The sequence below is a fragment of the Pyxicephalus adspersus genome, chromosome 5, assembly GCF_032062135.1.
Source record: "Pyxicephalus adspersus chromosome 5, UCB_Pads_2.0, whole genome shotgun sequence".
Lineage (NCBI taxonomy): Eukaryota > Metazoa > Chordata > Amphibia > Anura > Pyxicephalidae > Pyxicephalus > Pyxicephalus adspersus.
In genome coordinates, this window is record NC_092862.1 from 106,142,622 (window position 1) to 106,156,505 (window position 13,884).

The 13,884-nt window shown below is 34.7% G+C and overlaps 1 protein-coding gene across 2 annotated transcripts in view; it reads left to right on the forward strand.

Annotated features, from left to right (window-relative positions):
• Nucleotides 1-13,884, forward strand: part of GADL1 (glutamate decarboxylase like 1) — a 150,903-nt gene that overhangs the window by 99,898 nt on the left and 37,121 nt on the right. For both annotated transcript variants that reach the window (XM_072412378.1, XM_072412379.1), the window contains one exon: nucleotides 12,184-12,235. In XM_072412378.1, coding sequence (XP_072268479.1) covers nucleotides 12,184-12,235 — 52 coding nt within the window. The remainder of the gene's footprint in view (nucleotides 1-12,183; nucleotides 12,236-13,884) is intronic.

Below are 13,884 nucleotides of genomic sequence, written 5' to 3' on the forward strand. Positions count from 1 at the left end.
ATATATATATATATATATATATATATATATATATATGCATTCTAGCAACATTTGCCAGGTTCTCTCATTCCTATTTCAAGGCCATTTAGGGTAGTAGGTGGGGTTACTTAGAAAACTATCCCATTATTCGTGCCAAGTAAAACATCAAAAAATGGCAAAACCATGCTTACAAAACTTTTTTGGGGACCATATTAAACAAATACAAAACAGCTTTATTTCGATAAAAACATATTTAGCAATCTATGCCAATGTAGGTTTAGTATAATTAACATGATACTTGTGTGTTGCTTCTATAATGAGAGAAGTTGGTAGATCCTTCCCCATACATTAAACACTGCAACGCATTTCACAGTAGATACAGGAGCCAATAATACATTCTACAAAAGATGTATATAGAAAGCATCAAGGTAAGTATAATATATGTTGAGTAGTATATATATACATGTTCCTGTTACACATGATAGATCTTCCTTCCGGTATAGGAAAGGCTCCATGATTCAACATATGCAAACCTTTTTCTGCTCATACAAAATTTAAAAATTTAACAAAAGAACAAAATGAGAAGTGTGTGCTTCGAATGTTCAGATGAGTGAAAAGATTTAGAATATAATATACACAAATCCATTTCTTTTTTTTTTTTCTTTTATTTGTTTGTCTACAGTTAGAAGGAGCTGTGAATATAACGCAAACAGCATGCAACCACCACACTTGAAATATAAAATTATGATACAGGGGACAAAGGGGGCATCATCATTCAGATGGGTCAAGGACACCATGATGGATATCTGAGAATGGTCCTAGGTTTCAAATATGCATATGTTATCCTAGCAGCCTTCTCACAAGTTTGTGTACTGCCTGTGCCTTACAGAATGATGTGTTTCCCCCCACATCCATAGCAGTGTGTTTTTCATTTTCTACATTATCTTAATCTCAGATAATTGATAATTGCACAGACATAGAATAATAAACATTTCAGACAAACAACTTGTGTTTAGAGCCAGGGTCTCAAGAATAATCAGATTCCACTGACTATCAAGTTGTTATTGTTGCAGTTAGCATGGGAGAAATAATTAGCAATCCGCCTGAAGATATATACAGAGATCAGAAGAAAGTTTAAATCAGAGATTTTCCCTAAAGCTGAAATTACTAAATCCCCAGATTAGTTTTTCTCTTCGCATATATTTTTTTCATTGTAGTGTTCTTATTAAGCATGACGCCTTCATTACAATACTTTGATGAACTTGCTTGGTTTTTATGTTAATGCTAATGTAATCTTAGATTTAAGGCAATCATAGATATACAGGTTATAACCTACGGGGTAGTAAACCATCAAAATGTATTCCATACACTACTTGTAAAAAGTAGTAAAAAGTTTTTTCCTCCTTGAACTATACAAGGTTTGCACACCAGGTATACTATATATACTGCTATCCTCACTGAAGGACACATGGCTGTAGACCCTCTGCTTTGAGGGCAGCTTGGCTGGCCCAGTGGTTAGAACTCTCACCCTTGCATCCCTAGGGTCTCAGGTTTGAATCCTAGTTAGTGAAACGTAGCAAGGAGTTTGTTTATTCTCCCCATGTTTGTGTTTATCCCTCTGTGATCCTATTCTAGTAGGTCCCATATCATTATGGCGCAGGCTGGACACTGGGCGCCTTTCTCTTCTTCCGGGTTCTTCTTCCTTCGTCACCCAATTTCACAGTGCGCAGGCAATGAGATCAGGTGACTCTAATTGGCTTGCATCTAGAAACAGGCCTAATAGCATATGTGTTATTCTTATCGTCATATTACTATATTTTGGTCATTAAATTTTAAGCCTCTTAGAAAGACAGTTCATGACACAACTAAGGAGTTTGTATAGTGTTGTGTAATATGTCATTGCTCTATAAATACAAATTAATTATACTGATATTGATATCACTCATATAATTATAAGTGATCTCTTTTGAACTGGAATTAGACAAAAAATGATTTACAAGTATACAATGGTGCCAAATAAGGGAAACGGCATGTTATTTTTCTACTTTTTTCTATTAACTGTATAAACACTTTTTTTTAATATACAGTATATGTGTGCGTGTATACAACATTTAACAGCCTTCAGCAAAAAGAACAGTAAGAACCACAGTAGCTATATAAGAAAAAACACTCTCTAAATCTGGTGGGAGTAGCAGTCAGAAGCCTTAGATTTTCTACTGCAGGTATATAGCAATGCCGCTGTAGGCCCCAGAGTCCCCAAGCACCCTCAGATATCAGGAAGTGCACTAAAATAAAAATGTTTCCAGCAAAGAAGATAATTATCCACCTTTTCTACCTCCTATGTCACTATATATGCCCCCAATGTAGGGAAATCTAACGTCTGAAAGTGTTAATTCCCTGGTCCCCCTCAGTGCTCTTTGGTTCATCTGTCCAAATTCCATGTCACTAGGGGACACAGTGTGTTTGCAATGAGTGGATTAGGGGCCTTTACAGTACAAGAAGCTTAGAAATACAGTGGCATTGCCTTTTCATAAAATGTCCACTTTAAGTGAAAGTTACCTTAATTCTGCTTCCTTCATGAAGACAATTTATGAACATAAATACAGAAAACAAGTCAAACTTTTTACCTATCAAGTCCCAACCTCTAAAAGCTTTCTTGTTATATAAAACGATTCTGTACAAGCTTTGGACATCACTTGCTTTTGCTAACTGAAATCTGATTCAATGGTAAAAATATGAAATGCTGTTGACTGCAAATCTATTCTTGTGCTTGGAAATAACTTTTATCCACCAGTACATGTACTTCTGCTTCTTATAATGAAAAGGGAATACTGAGTGTAAGTAACCTAATATTTTGTATGTTTAAACATTTTGGGCTCTATTCATAAAACAGGGAATTGACATTCCCTCAAACATCCCTTGTTTGGAATCAATTACGGCCATTGAAACACATGGACCTGGAAGGTTTCAGTGAGGGAATGTCTGATTTTTTGTTTTATAAGTAGAGCCCTTTGCCGTATTACATGCATATTAGTTTGTATTTTTAGAGTGTAAATATGTGTTATGTCAAATCTAACAAAGAAAAATAAATAGGTGAAAAAAAAAATTCTGCATTACTGCTTCCTAGCACCACATATTTAATTCACAAACACTACTATGAGGAATTACATAAAAATGTGACACTGCCACAAAAAGTGCACCCCTATATTTACTATCACCAACCAATAATTTAGGAATCAGGTTTTTCAGATAAGGTGCCTTTCTTTATCTTTAGTCAAACAGTGCCTACAGTAATACTGTACTTCCTTACCTCCTAGGATTAAATAAAATATCAATGGCTAGATGCCGCTCTCATGCAATTTAAAATGGTTTATTCTCTACATGAAAATGTAAAAGTAAATGCATGCGATTTGATTCTAAAATTGCAAAAATTATCCAAGGATTCTGCAGTTTATTTAAATAAAGATTGGAATCTCCTTTGAACAGGACTTGGGTTGAATGGGAAGGGCTGGCTGGTCTTGTACAAATTAGTAGTCTATGTCACTTGTAGTTTTTTTTTTCCTTACAGTAAAACAATTGATTCCAGATAAATAGGTAATATTTTTAAATTCTTAATGCCAGACCAATAGGCATGCATAGCTTTCTCTCTGAGAGCCTTCAGGAACTTTTTTGATCTTGCCATGCTGGCGAAGATATATATAATACCGGTATATAATATAATACAATACAATATATATATAATACAATATATATAATATTATAATATAATATAATATAATATTATATATAATATATATATATATATATATATATATATATATTTAATATATATATAATATATATATAATACAATATAATATAATACACACCCTAAAAAGGCTGGCACCTAATCTGAAAAACGTGATTCTTAACTAATTGTTTGGTGATGGTAAATATTGGAGTGTACTTTTGGGCCTTTTGTACTTTTTGGGCCTTTCAATTACTCATCACAGGTATAAAGCATTTGAAATTCCAATTGGAACTCTTTCGATTGGTATTTACTAACAAGTCTGATCTTTTCACAACTGATTGGAACTAAACAAATTCATCACTTGGCTGCCTGATTCTCAAAAGTTCATAATGGTCTATTGGAAATTGGGTAAGAAGTTAAAATATGCCATCATCTGCCAAGATTTACCTGTTACTTTACCTGTTAGAGACAGGTATGGCATACAGCACCTAGGATTGTACTCATTGTCATAGACAAATATAGTGTATGGTTCAGGACCAAATCCAGTCAGCAATGTTTAATTTTATTAATTTCAGGCCAGTGACCAATGCTTGGGTTGAATATAACACAGACCCAAATCAGAACACCAAGCATAGTTAGGGGTATGTAACCCACAATAAATCCCAATTATATAGAGAACCATACTGTTGAGAACTAACTTTACTGTTACTGTCAGGTAGCATGATCCAAATTGCCTGTAATGTTCTGGTACTGGAAATCGGTGCAATTAAACTCCTCTACATGCATCCCCCATATATAAAACTGACCACAAATGTGTCATAATAATTTCCTGAAATATATATAGACACTGCACTTCAGACCTTTTATTTGAATGTTAAACAGTAAGCACCAATAGTTTCAGGGCTCATGCTGGATTTTATACCTCTGAGTTTTAGAGATTTTTGCATCAATTCATTACATTATTACTGAACTGGAATAAATAAAATTTGTCTATCATTCAGCATTTAAACTGTAATTAAATGCCCCTGTCCTCTTTTAGTCAAACTGTAATTGAATAAAAGATGCAGAGATAAGCTTTCAATGAACACTTTGCAATATTTTTGTCCACTTGTCTATGGGCTTTAACCTTTTAACATATTGCTCTCATTAGTGCATTTAGTTCTACAGAAAACGGTTCTGTTAATGAGATTATTGCAGCAGTTAAAGCTTTTGTAGCCTAGATGGTATCTGATACAACTACAAAATATTCTGATTTTATCATCAATTAAGTTGATAGCATGCTCTTTTAGCTTTTTTTTCCTTTAATTTCTTTTCTCCAAGCTTTCAGCTGTTTCGGTTGGTTTGAACTGCTCATGTCTTGTTGATATATTACATTTGGGATTACTTGAAGGATACAGAGCTAATGTGCCTATGTGTCTGAAAATAGATTTGGCTTTCAGAGCTTGTCTTCTGACCTTATAACTTAAGGACAGTTCTTTTCCACTGCGAGAGGCCAGCTCTGAGGTGTTAAAGTTGTCACAGGTGTCATTTTTTCACTGACTCGTTCATTCAAGTCAGGCCAGAGACTGTACAGTTACATCAATTATATGTTTTAACTGGAGTTTTATTTTTAAGATCCATCAGGGAAATCTCATCTATGTCTGTCGGGCTTAAAAGGAACAAATCCATTTTTCTCAATTCAAAAATCCTTGGATTTCACTTACTTTTATATAACTTATAGGTGAACATGTGCATGACATTTATCTTTATGCCAAATGTTAAGCTTGCTTTTAAAGGAAACCTTAAAAGGCAGGCTGTCATCTCTGACCTCTCTAAAAATTCTAGTTGCCAGTCTGCCATGATATAACCTTGGCTTCATTGACCCAGAACAAGTGCAGAGACAAGGAATTCTTATTTGTTTCCAAATTATTTTGCTGTATACCAGTTTTATATTAGTTTCTAAGAAACTTTTCTAAAATGTTTGTTTTCTACTCATGTGATTGAGCAGCTTTTCTTATTTCACACTTGTACTGGTTATGGGGCTATAGAAGGCAGACCCTTGCTTTTATTCAATCAAGAAGGTGGAAATAGCTGGAATTCCCACATTCTTGTTACCAAAAAAGCATCGAACTCTACAATGGCGTTTGCTAAAATCCTTGAACTAAATAAAAACAACTTGCCAATGCTTGCTTTTTGCCAGTGAAGCCCTCTTGCTAACAAATTCAGACACTTTCATGCTACCACAAAAAGTTTTTTGCTTCTGTATTTGAAACTGTATGTACATCTTAAAAGAATGAACGTCTACTCTTGGTAGTGCTTCCACAAATGTGGATCCTATGAATTCAAGATAAACCCTGAATTTAAAAATATGTGCCCTTTCTTCTACACAGTGACATACGACTCATCTTACACTAAACTACAGGCATCCACATGTATATACAGATAGTCCCTGAGGTAAGGACATCCGACATATGGACGACTCCTACATACGAACGGGGACTCCCTTCTTGTTTGTATGCAGGACAGAGGCTGGGGGAAGGGGATGGTTCACATGACTTTCAGAAGAAATCTTTTGCTTTTCTGCAGCCTCTTGTAACTCTTTAATGACCAAGACAAACTCTGTAGTTGTTTCTTTTTGCATGTCAAAGCACTGCTTGCTCTGGAAGTTAATGAATGTCTAGGCTCCATAACATTTTTTTTTTTGTATTGTTTTTGTTTAACTCACAGTGAGGATTTTATACAGTAACTGACACCACACTGCCCAATAATATGTTTAGACAAACATCTGTCCTAATTGCATTTATTAAAATAATGTACTTGTTGACTTACATACAAATCCATCTTAAGAACAAACCTATAGTTTTGTATGTAACCCGGGGGCTACCTGTATATATAATCTATGTACAATGTCTATGAATGTCTAATGTTTTTAATACTGTAATTGTATCTGATATATTGTAGTGGCATCTACAATGCCATCCCCAGGATAATTGCTTTTATAAACAAAGCCTTTGTGAGATCATTATGCCTTACAATCCATAACTTTAACAACATAATACCACACCATTCAAATACTATTAAAGGAACATTACCAATAATATTATGGATATTATTACAAATAAAGTCATTCTTCATTGAGGCCATCACATCAACTGCTTCCAACTGCTAGCACAACTGGATGCAGATTCTTGAGGCATTACCATTGACACCATACCACTTCTTGGGGGTCCGTTACCACCTGTATATTATTGTTTCCAGCTGCATTTCACTACCAAAGGAATTATGTTGATCACACCTTCAAAGCTCACTGTATACTTTCCTATATGCCCAGAAACCACATATCCTTGCCCACTGCATTGAGGTTTACTCCATCCCCAACAAGTGGTGGCATTTGTCTAATTCTAGGTCCCAGTGCCAAAGAACCAAACTTCAAATGGTAATCACAAAATGGCCGATTTCTTGTCAGCTTTTATCAAAATCAAATGCACTCACATCCAGCATGTCCTAGACACAATGTCCGACCCTACTATGATCAGCTCTGGAATTGCATATCAATACCAAAACCCCAAAAAGCAAAAGTCATAGTCAGTTGCTCAAACAGATCATTGGACTGTAACTTGCAAGCTACCTCAAAGACATGTCCTATATTCTCTTACACTCTCTCTTACTTGTCTTGTTTTATTGCTTATTGTATTTGGCTTCCACTAAACATTTCCTTACCTCTAATTGTTTTGCAATGTTTTATATCCTGTAAAGTTATCTCTATTTTTTTCTGAAACTTTAATAAACATTATTGTTAAAGAAAAGTGGCCAACAGGACCTACTCAAATCTATGGAGTCAATACATAAAAACCATCAAGTAGTATTAGTTGATGAAACCCCAGCTAAGTTCCCCAATACAAACTCCAAAAACAAGATAAACAGTAAGTATGTGTAGGAAATGTGGTTGACAAATTAAGAACCCTACAACCTACCAGATGCAAGCTTTCCAGCTGCACAGACAGCAACCAGAAAGTTGCTTCAATGTATGCTTTTGCCAACAGTGATCCCTTACCATAGCACCGTAGCCACTGTATGACACACTCAATGAAGTATAGGATACTGAGCACATCTCTAAATTAATTGCTACATTCACTGAACCGTTCAATAGGTAGGACTGGAAGGGACAAAGGTGGGATCCATTTTGTTACCTTTTTAGGAACCAAGCCAAACAGTGATACCATCAGATTGGGAAAAGAAGTAGCTGGATATAGTCCCCCATCCTCCTCAACTCAACAACACGAGAAAATCAGCCTCACACTGATCCAACATCAAACATAAATTTATGGCTACTACAGTGTCTTGCAACTCATTAGGAATCTGAAACCCCTCTCCAAAACCTAACTTCAGCAAACTTGCCAAATATCTACTTATGACAGGGAGTAACCTTCTTATAGTTATATATATTTAACGCCTTATAGTTCACTGTTATCCCCCTGTTTTCCAGCGTTGTTACCTTCTGGCCCCTTCCTATGCTGAAAACAGCAAAAGTAGTTCTCCCACATATTGAACATTCATGATGCAAGCGGAAAGTACTGAAAAATCTGCAATTTCTGTAATTGAATTGTCAAAACAACCCCTTCTGTTGTGTAGCATGTGTAGCATTATTTTGTTTCATCCATAAACTTATGTCTTTTTGATCCCACCAGATAGACCTCCATATATCTGATGTGCCCCGCTAATAGCATCCAGGTAGCAGGACAATGCTACAGCATCCAATGCCTTCACTTGCTGATCTAAGTCTCCTGTGCCCGGTCTTCTTCTTTTCTAGTGTCCAAAACTAGAGGAATTAACACATAATTTCTGAATCCTTTTCTCCCTTTTCTTACTACAACCGCCCTTCCTTTCCACCAATCTCCCAAGCCCAATCTTTTTCTGAGCTTACACTACCTTCTCTTAACCTTTTCCTCACCTGCTTCTCTTTCTACTCATGTCAGCCTGTTGTCTACACTCGCTTATTGTTTGCTCGTCTCCAGGCTGCAATATACTTTAATTACTTTAAATAACTGGCCAGGGTTTTTTTACTAGCCCCATTACTTACAGTTTCTAGTTGGACTTGGAGTTTAGCATAAAAGCCAGCCAACCAGGATTTTCATAAAGAGGTCAGCAGTGGCAGCTTCCATATTTCTTTCTTTTCAGTTTGCAATGACATTTAATATGTTTAACATGACATTGACAAGTTATTAATTGTAAATGCAGCTGCAGCTTTGTGAGTTGCCTACTGTGTATCATAAATCCATATTTTTGTCTGAAAAAGTGTGTTTTGGCTATGTATCAATACATCAGCTAGTGAAAAGAACAGCTCAACCCTTGACATTATTTTTTCTTCTGCTTGCATCTGTTTCAAATGTCACATCATTAGCCGAAAAAATCACCACCTCAGCCATGGTTATTCTCGTCCTTTCTTGATAGGAGAAATAAGTAGACATTATTAAGTCAGGTTTCAATGCAGATTTACTCCTACAATGCTAGAAATGCTGGCAACATGTCACTGTTTGGCTCTGAAGACTAAGATTTTCTTAGTGTCATTATCTATATCAATCTACTAGTTCTTCAGAATTAATTAGGAGATGAGCTTCAGCACTGGAAAACATTATTTACTGGAGCTGTTGGCAAAGCTTTTTTTTTTAATTCACTGAATCAAAAAGGTTTTCTTTACAAATGTCATGACTGATTTTTTTTATTTTATTTGGCAGGTCTAGTGTAACACTGACCTTACTTAATTTTAATCTAAAGGGCATTTGTAGCTAAATTCAGAAAATATTTGAATATGAATAAAACTCATATAAAACCACAATATGATTATTTTTAAAGAGCACCCTTTCTTAATTCTTACGTAAGTGTGGTTTAATACGTTTAATACGTAAGTGTGATTTGCTAATTTTCAGGCTTTGATTACATTAAAGTGGGATAGTGAGATTTAATGTTAAAAGTTATATTTTGTTATGTCAAAGTAGATGTAATCTGAGTTTCCAAAATGTTATATTTTATAATTTATAATTTTATTTTTATTTATTTTTAATTTTAAAAGTAATTTGAATAGTTAATAATTAGATAAAACAGTTATATGGTGCCAAAGATCTACATGATTAAAATACAATCAGTAAATCAAACAGATTCAGCTATGAAGGAGGAATAAAACTGGGTAAAGAAAAGCTATATGCTATTAAAAGCTGAGGTTGTGCCCCTAGAGATTTCTCCTCTAAAGTTGAAACAGAAATTAATTTAAATCCCATTGAATTGTTGTTGGGGATTTGAAATTGGCAGGTCATGGAAGCAAACCCACAAACATACTGTAACTAAAATAATTTCGAAGGGAGGAGTAGTCAACAAAGTTTTGCAAATTACAAGAAACAATTTCTGCTAAGGGAGCAGTATCAGTTTAAGAGGCTAAGAATGTACTTATTTGCCACAATACATAATTACATCTATTGATGTTTTGTTGAAGGAATAATTGAAAAGGCAACATTTCCATGTGGTATGTTCAAGTATAACACTTTTATCTCTAGTCAGTGTTTGATCTAATGCTTACTTGTTTAAACATGCTGCACATGTGTTCATACTTTTTACATGTGTGTATATATATAAGAAAGTGAAACCTGGTTTGGATTCCTCCCCATTGCCCCACTTTACTGATCTCCTTCCCCTTTGGCATCCCTCCTATACTGCATTTTAACTCTCCTGGTCTCATCCCTCCTTCCACTCCTAACTACTACGGTATGTTCTCTTTTGTTTTGCTTTTCTCCTCCCTAACAACACTTCTGTGCTCCACCTTTCCCACATAGCCCTCACCCCCAGTACCGATCCTCCCCCTTCTTTAGTATTCTGCAGAATTCTTTTTCTTTTTACTTTCCATGTCTCTGCTTTCCTTATTGTTCTGTTCTATATTTCTTCAGTTTAGCAAATCCCAGTTGGTCAATAGTTGTTTGCAGTTCAATGACTTTTTGCATTGTGATTGTTGCTACAATTCCTTTGGTGCTAAAACAAATCCCTCCCTGACAGATAACTGTGCATTGGTATAGTAAAGAACTCTTATCCACCCTACCGAACCCTCCTGATCTTAAACCTATTTCCACGCAAACATTACCCACTAAACTTTTTCTGCATGTTTTCTTTTTATTCCCACCGTGTGAAGATTTATTCTCCTAAATACACTATTCAGGTTTTTGAAGTATTTCTGGGTGTGTGCCTGGGTGTGTGCCTGATGGTCACCTCACATAGATGTCATCAGTTACATACTTTTTTCTGTATCCTGAGAGGTACCCACCATTGGACAGCCAATGGGAAGGCAGGCAAAGATGCCGGCACCCATGTACTCTAACGGATAAGACTCGGAATTGAAGTTACCTGACCTAGGGGCTGGGATGGGATTAATAGTTGGATAAAGTTCAGCTTTATCTACCCAACTTCCACCCCAGCTGCTTCCTTGACCAGGTCTTCTCACAGCAAACAAATTCTCATGGCTGGCTGTGATTTGGATTTAACAATTTCAGTTGCCACACCCTTATAAACAGAACAATTTTCACATTTAGCTATAAGACTTTTTGATCATTAAACAATTCTTTCTAGCAATTTTTGTTTCCTAAAATATTTTTATACTCTCGACAATTCAAACACAAAAGTAACAAATGTAACTAAGTGTGGTTCTTTTCTAATTTACTATGTGCAAGCTTGGTGCATATACATATTTTAGTTGATATTAGCCCCGTGGTCTCTGTACAGCAATGCTCGGAATTGGGAAGGGAGAAGAATCACAATGAGCCAATCCACTGTGTTGAAATGAATGGAACATGCTGGAGTACAGATGGACATAAATATATCCATGTGCCTCTTCCTCTGTAAGTTTTCACTAACTAATGTTACTGAAATGCACCAGAAAAACACTTGATAGGGCTGTTTTTTTTAATAGCGAAAGTCAATCCTATATTTGCACTTCTATGTATATATTTTATGTATATTCTATGTATATCTATGTATTTAGCACTTTGCCTGGAGTCCAGCTTTATGTATCTGGTCTGCTGAACTGAGTTTGCATATCAGCTGTTTTCATCTTTAAAAAAAAAGTAAAAGTGATACTTGGTTATTTCAGAACAAAATCTTCATTTTAATTAGAATGAAGGTAATATTTATTAAGCCAGAGTTTGTGGCAGCTATAATTGCAAAATATGGCTTATGTTTACATTTTGACTTACTTGCGTATTATATTCTGTTTTAATTTCTGTGTCTATGAAAGTGTGGAAATTCTTCCCATTTCTTCCCTTACACCACATTATATATTCTATGCATATTCTTTGCTATCTCATTATGTTCATGTAACAATTATAAGTAAAGTCATATACACGCCTTAGGGTTCCATCTTCTTCTTAATATTCACCTGATGTCCATATAAATGGAAAGGATAATGCTCCATACCCCTGGCCATGACACATAAGCTGTCATTTTCTTTTATTCTGCAGATATCTAGCAAATGAAATCAAGAAAAGAGATGGGTTTGAACTTCTCTGGGAGGTATGTAATATTTTTCTCTTTTTTTTTTAATTAGGCAATTCTGGTAATGTCAGTTTAAGTGATTTGATCTCACAATTAAACACTAATAATGTATTGCAAAATCAAAGAGCATGGTGGGGAGTAAGCCATGGAAACTAATTATTAAACAATGTTTTCATAATCTGACTATGCAGTGAAAACTAGCACATGGAATGGTAATAAGCGCTGTCACACATTGTTATTTTTTAAAGCATATTATTAAGTATTATTATTTCTAATATTATTATTCCAATAGCAATCATGATGGTAATGTGAAAAACATTCCTCTTCAATGCTAAATTTTATTTTAAAAACATTATTTTGTGCATTGATTATTCATTTCTATATAAATGAAAAAATGGATGACTTCAAATACCGCATGTCTAATTTTTATTTTCCCCTATAAAGACCTTGTAGCCAAACCATTATTTTAATAAAAAAAATATTTCTATAGGAAAGATTTAATATATTTATTTATATTATTTTCTGATATATCTCCCTAGTATGGTCCGGTTCCCCCCAAATTCGAAAAAACGTGCACTGGCTTCAACCCCCCCCCCACTAAAAATAAAAAATCGACCGTAAACTGTTGTAATAAAGGAACTATGAAGGAACATTAGATTGTGAACCACTGTGAGGGACAACTAGTGACAAGACTATGGACTTTGTGAAGCTCTGCATAATATTTCGGCACATTCCTGCCCCTGTACAAAGCATTGGTCAGACCACATACAAAAATAATTGCTTACAGTGAATGTGTAATAAAGTAAGAAATATTATTCATGTAGAGTTATACAAATACATACTAGACTTTTCATGAGCAAAATACCATATTTACAAAGCTGCATTCAATGATAAAGTTGTATTTATAACTGTATACACAGCTACTATAAACCCTAGTGGTATCCTAGTTTGCAGAAAAAATACATATATACAGTATATTCCTTTATAGGTTTAGGCTGCCCATATCAAAAATAATTTGTCTAAAGTTGTCTGATGATTCTTACCAAGCAATTGAGCAAATTCATTTTATTGCAGAATTGTTCAGCATGCAACAATTAAATGTTATGAATAATATAGAATATGCTATGAATATTATATACTATATTTCTTCACAGTGTTATAGATTAATGTAGAATAGTACCAGTCTGGATGGTGTGATTGTATTTATTCTTCAACACTTCCATAGGGGGAATAGATATTTCATATATTTTATTTCTGTTTCTCTCCCATACAAAACTACAAGGACTTGTTTTAAAACAAGATTCACCCAAAGTTTACCCAAACATGCACACAGTATTCATAATGGAATCTGTTAGACAATGAAAGTTGATTCACACATTTTCCAACCAAAGTACAAGTTTGGAATAAAGTTTGGTAAATCCTGGGTGAAAACATTTAAAAGTCCTATGTGTTTGATCATTACCATTTGGTTTGAAATCTGTAATCTATCTCAGGGGTACAGATAGCTTTGGTTTGAATGTTTTTGTTTTTTTTTGCTCATTGACTGCTGTAGCATTGGCAGCTTTTATTGTTATTTTTTTAAATATATACCTAAATTAAATCATATCTAAACTTAAGAAGAAAATGTAATGGTTTTCCTTTTTTTATATATTTTTATTTTTTCTCAT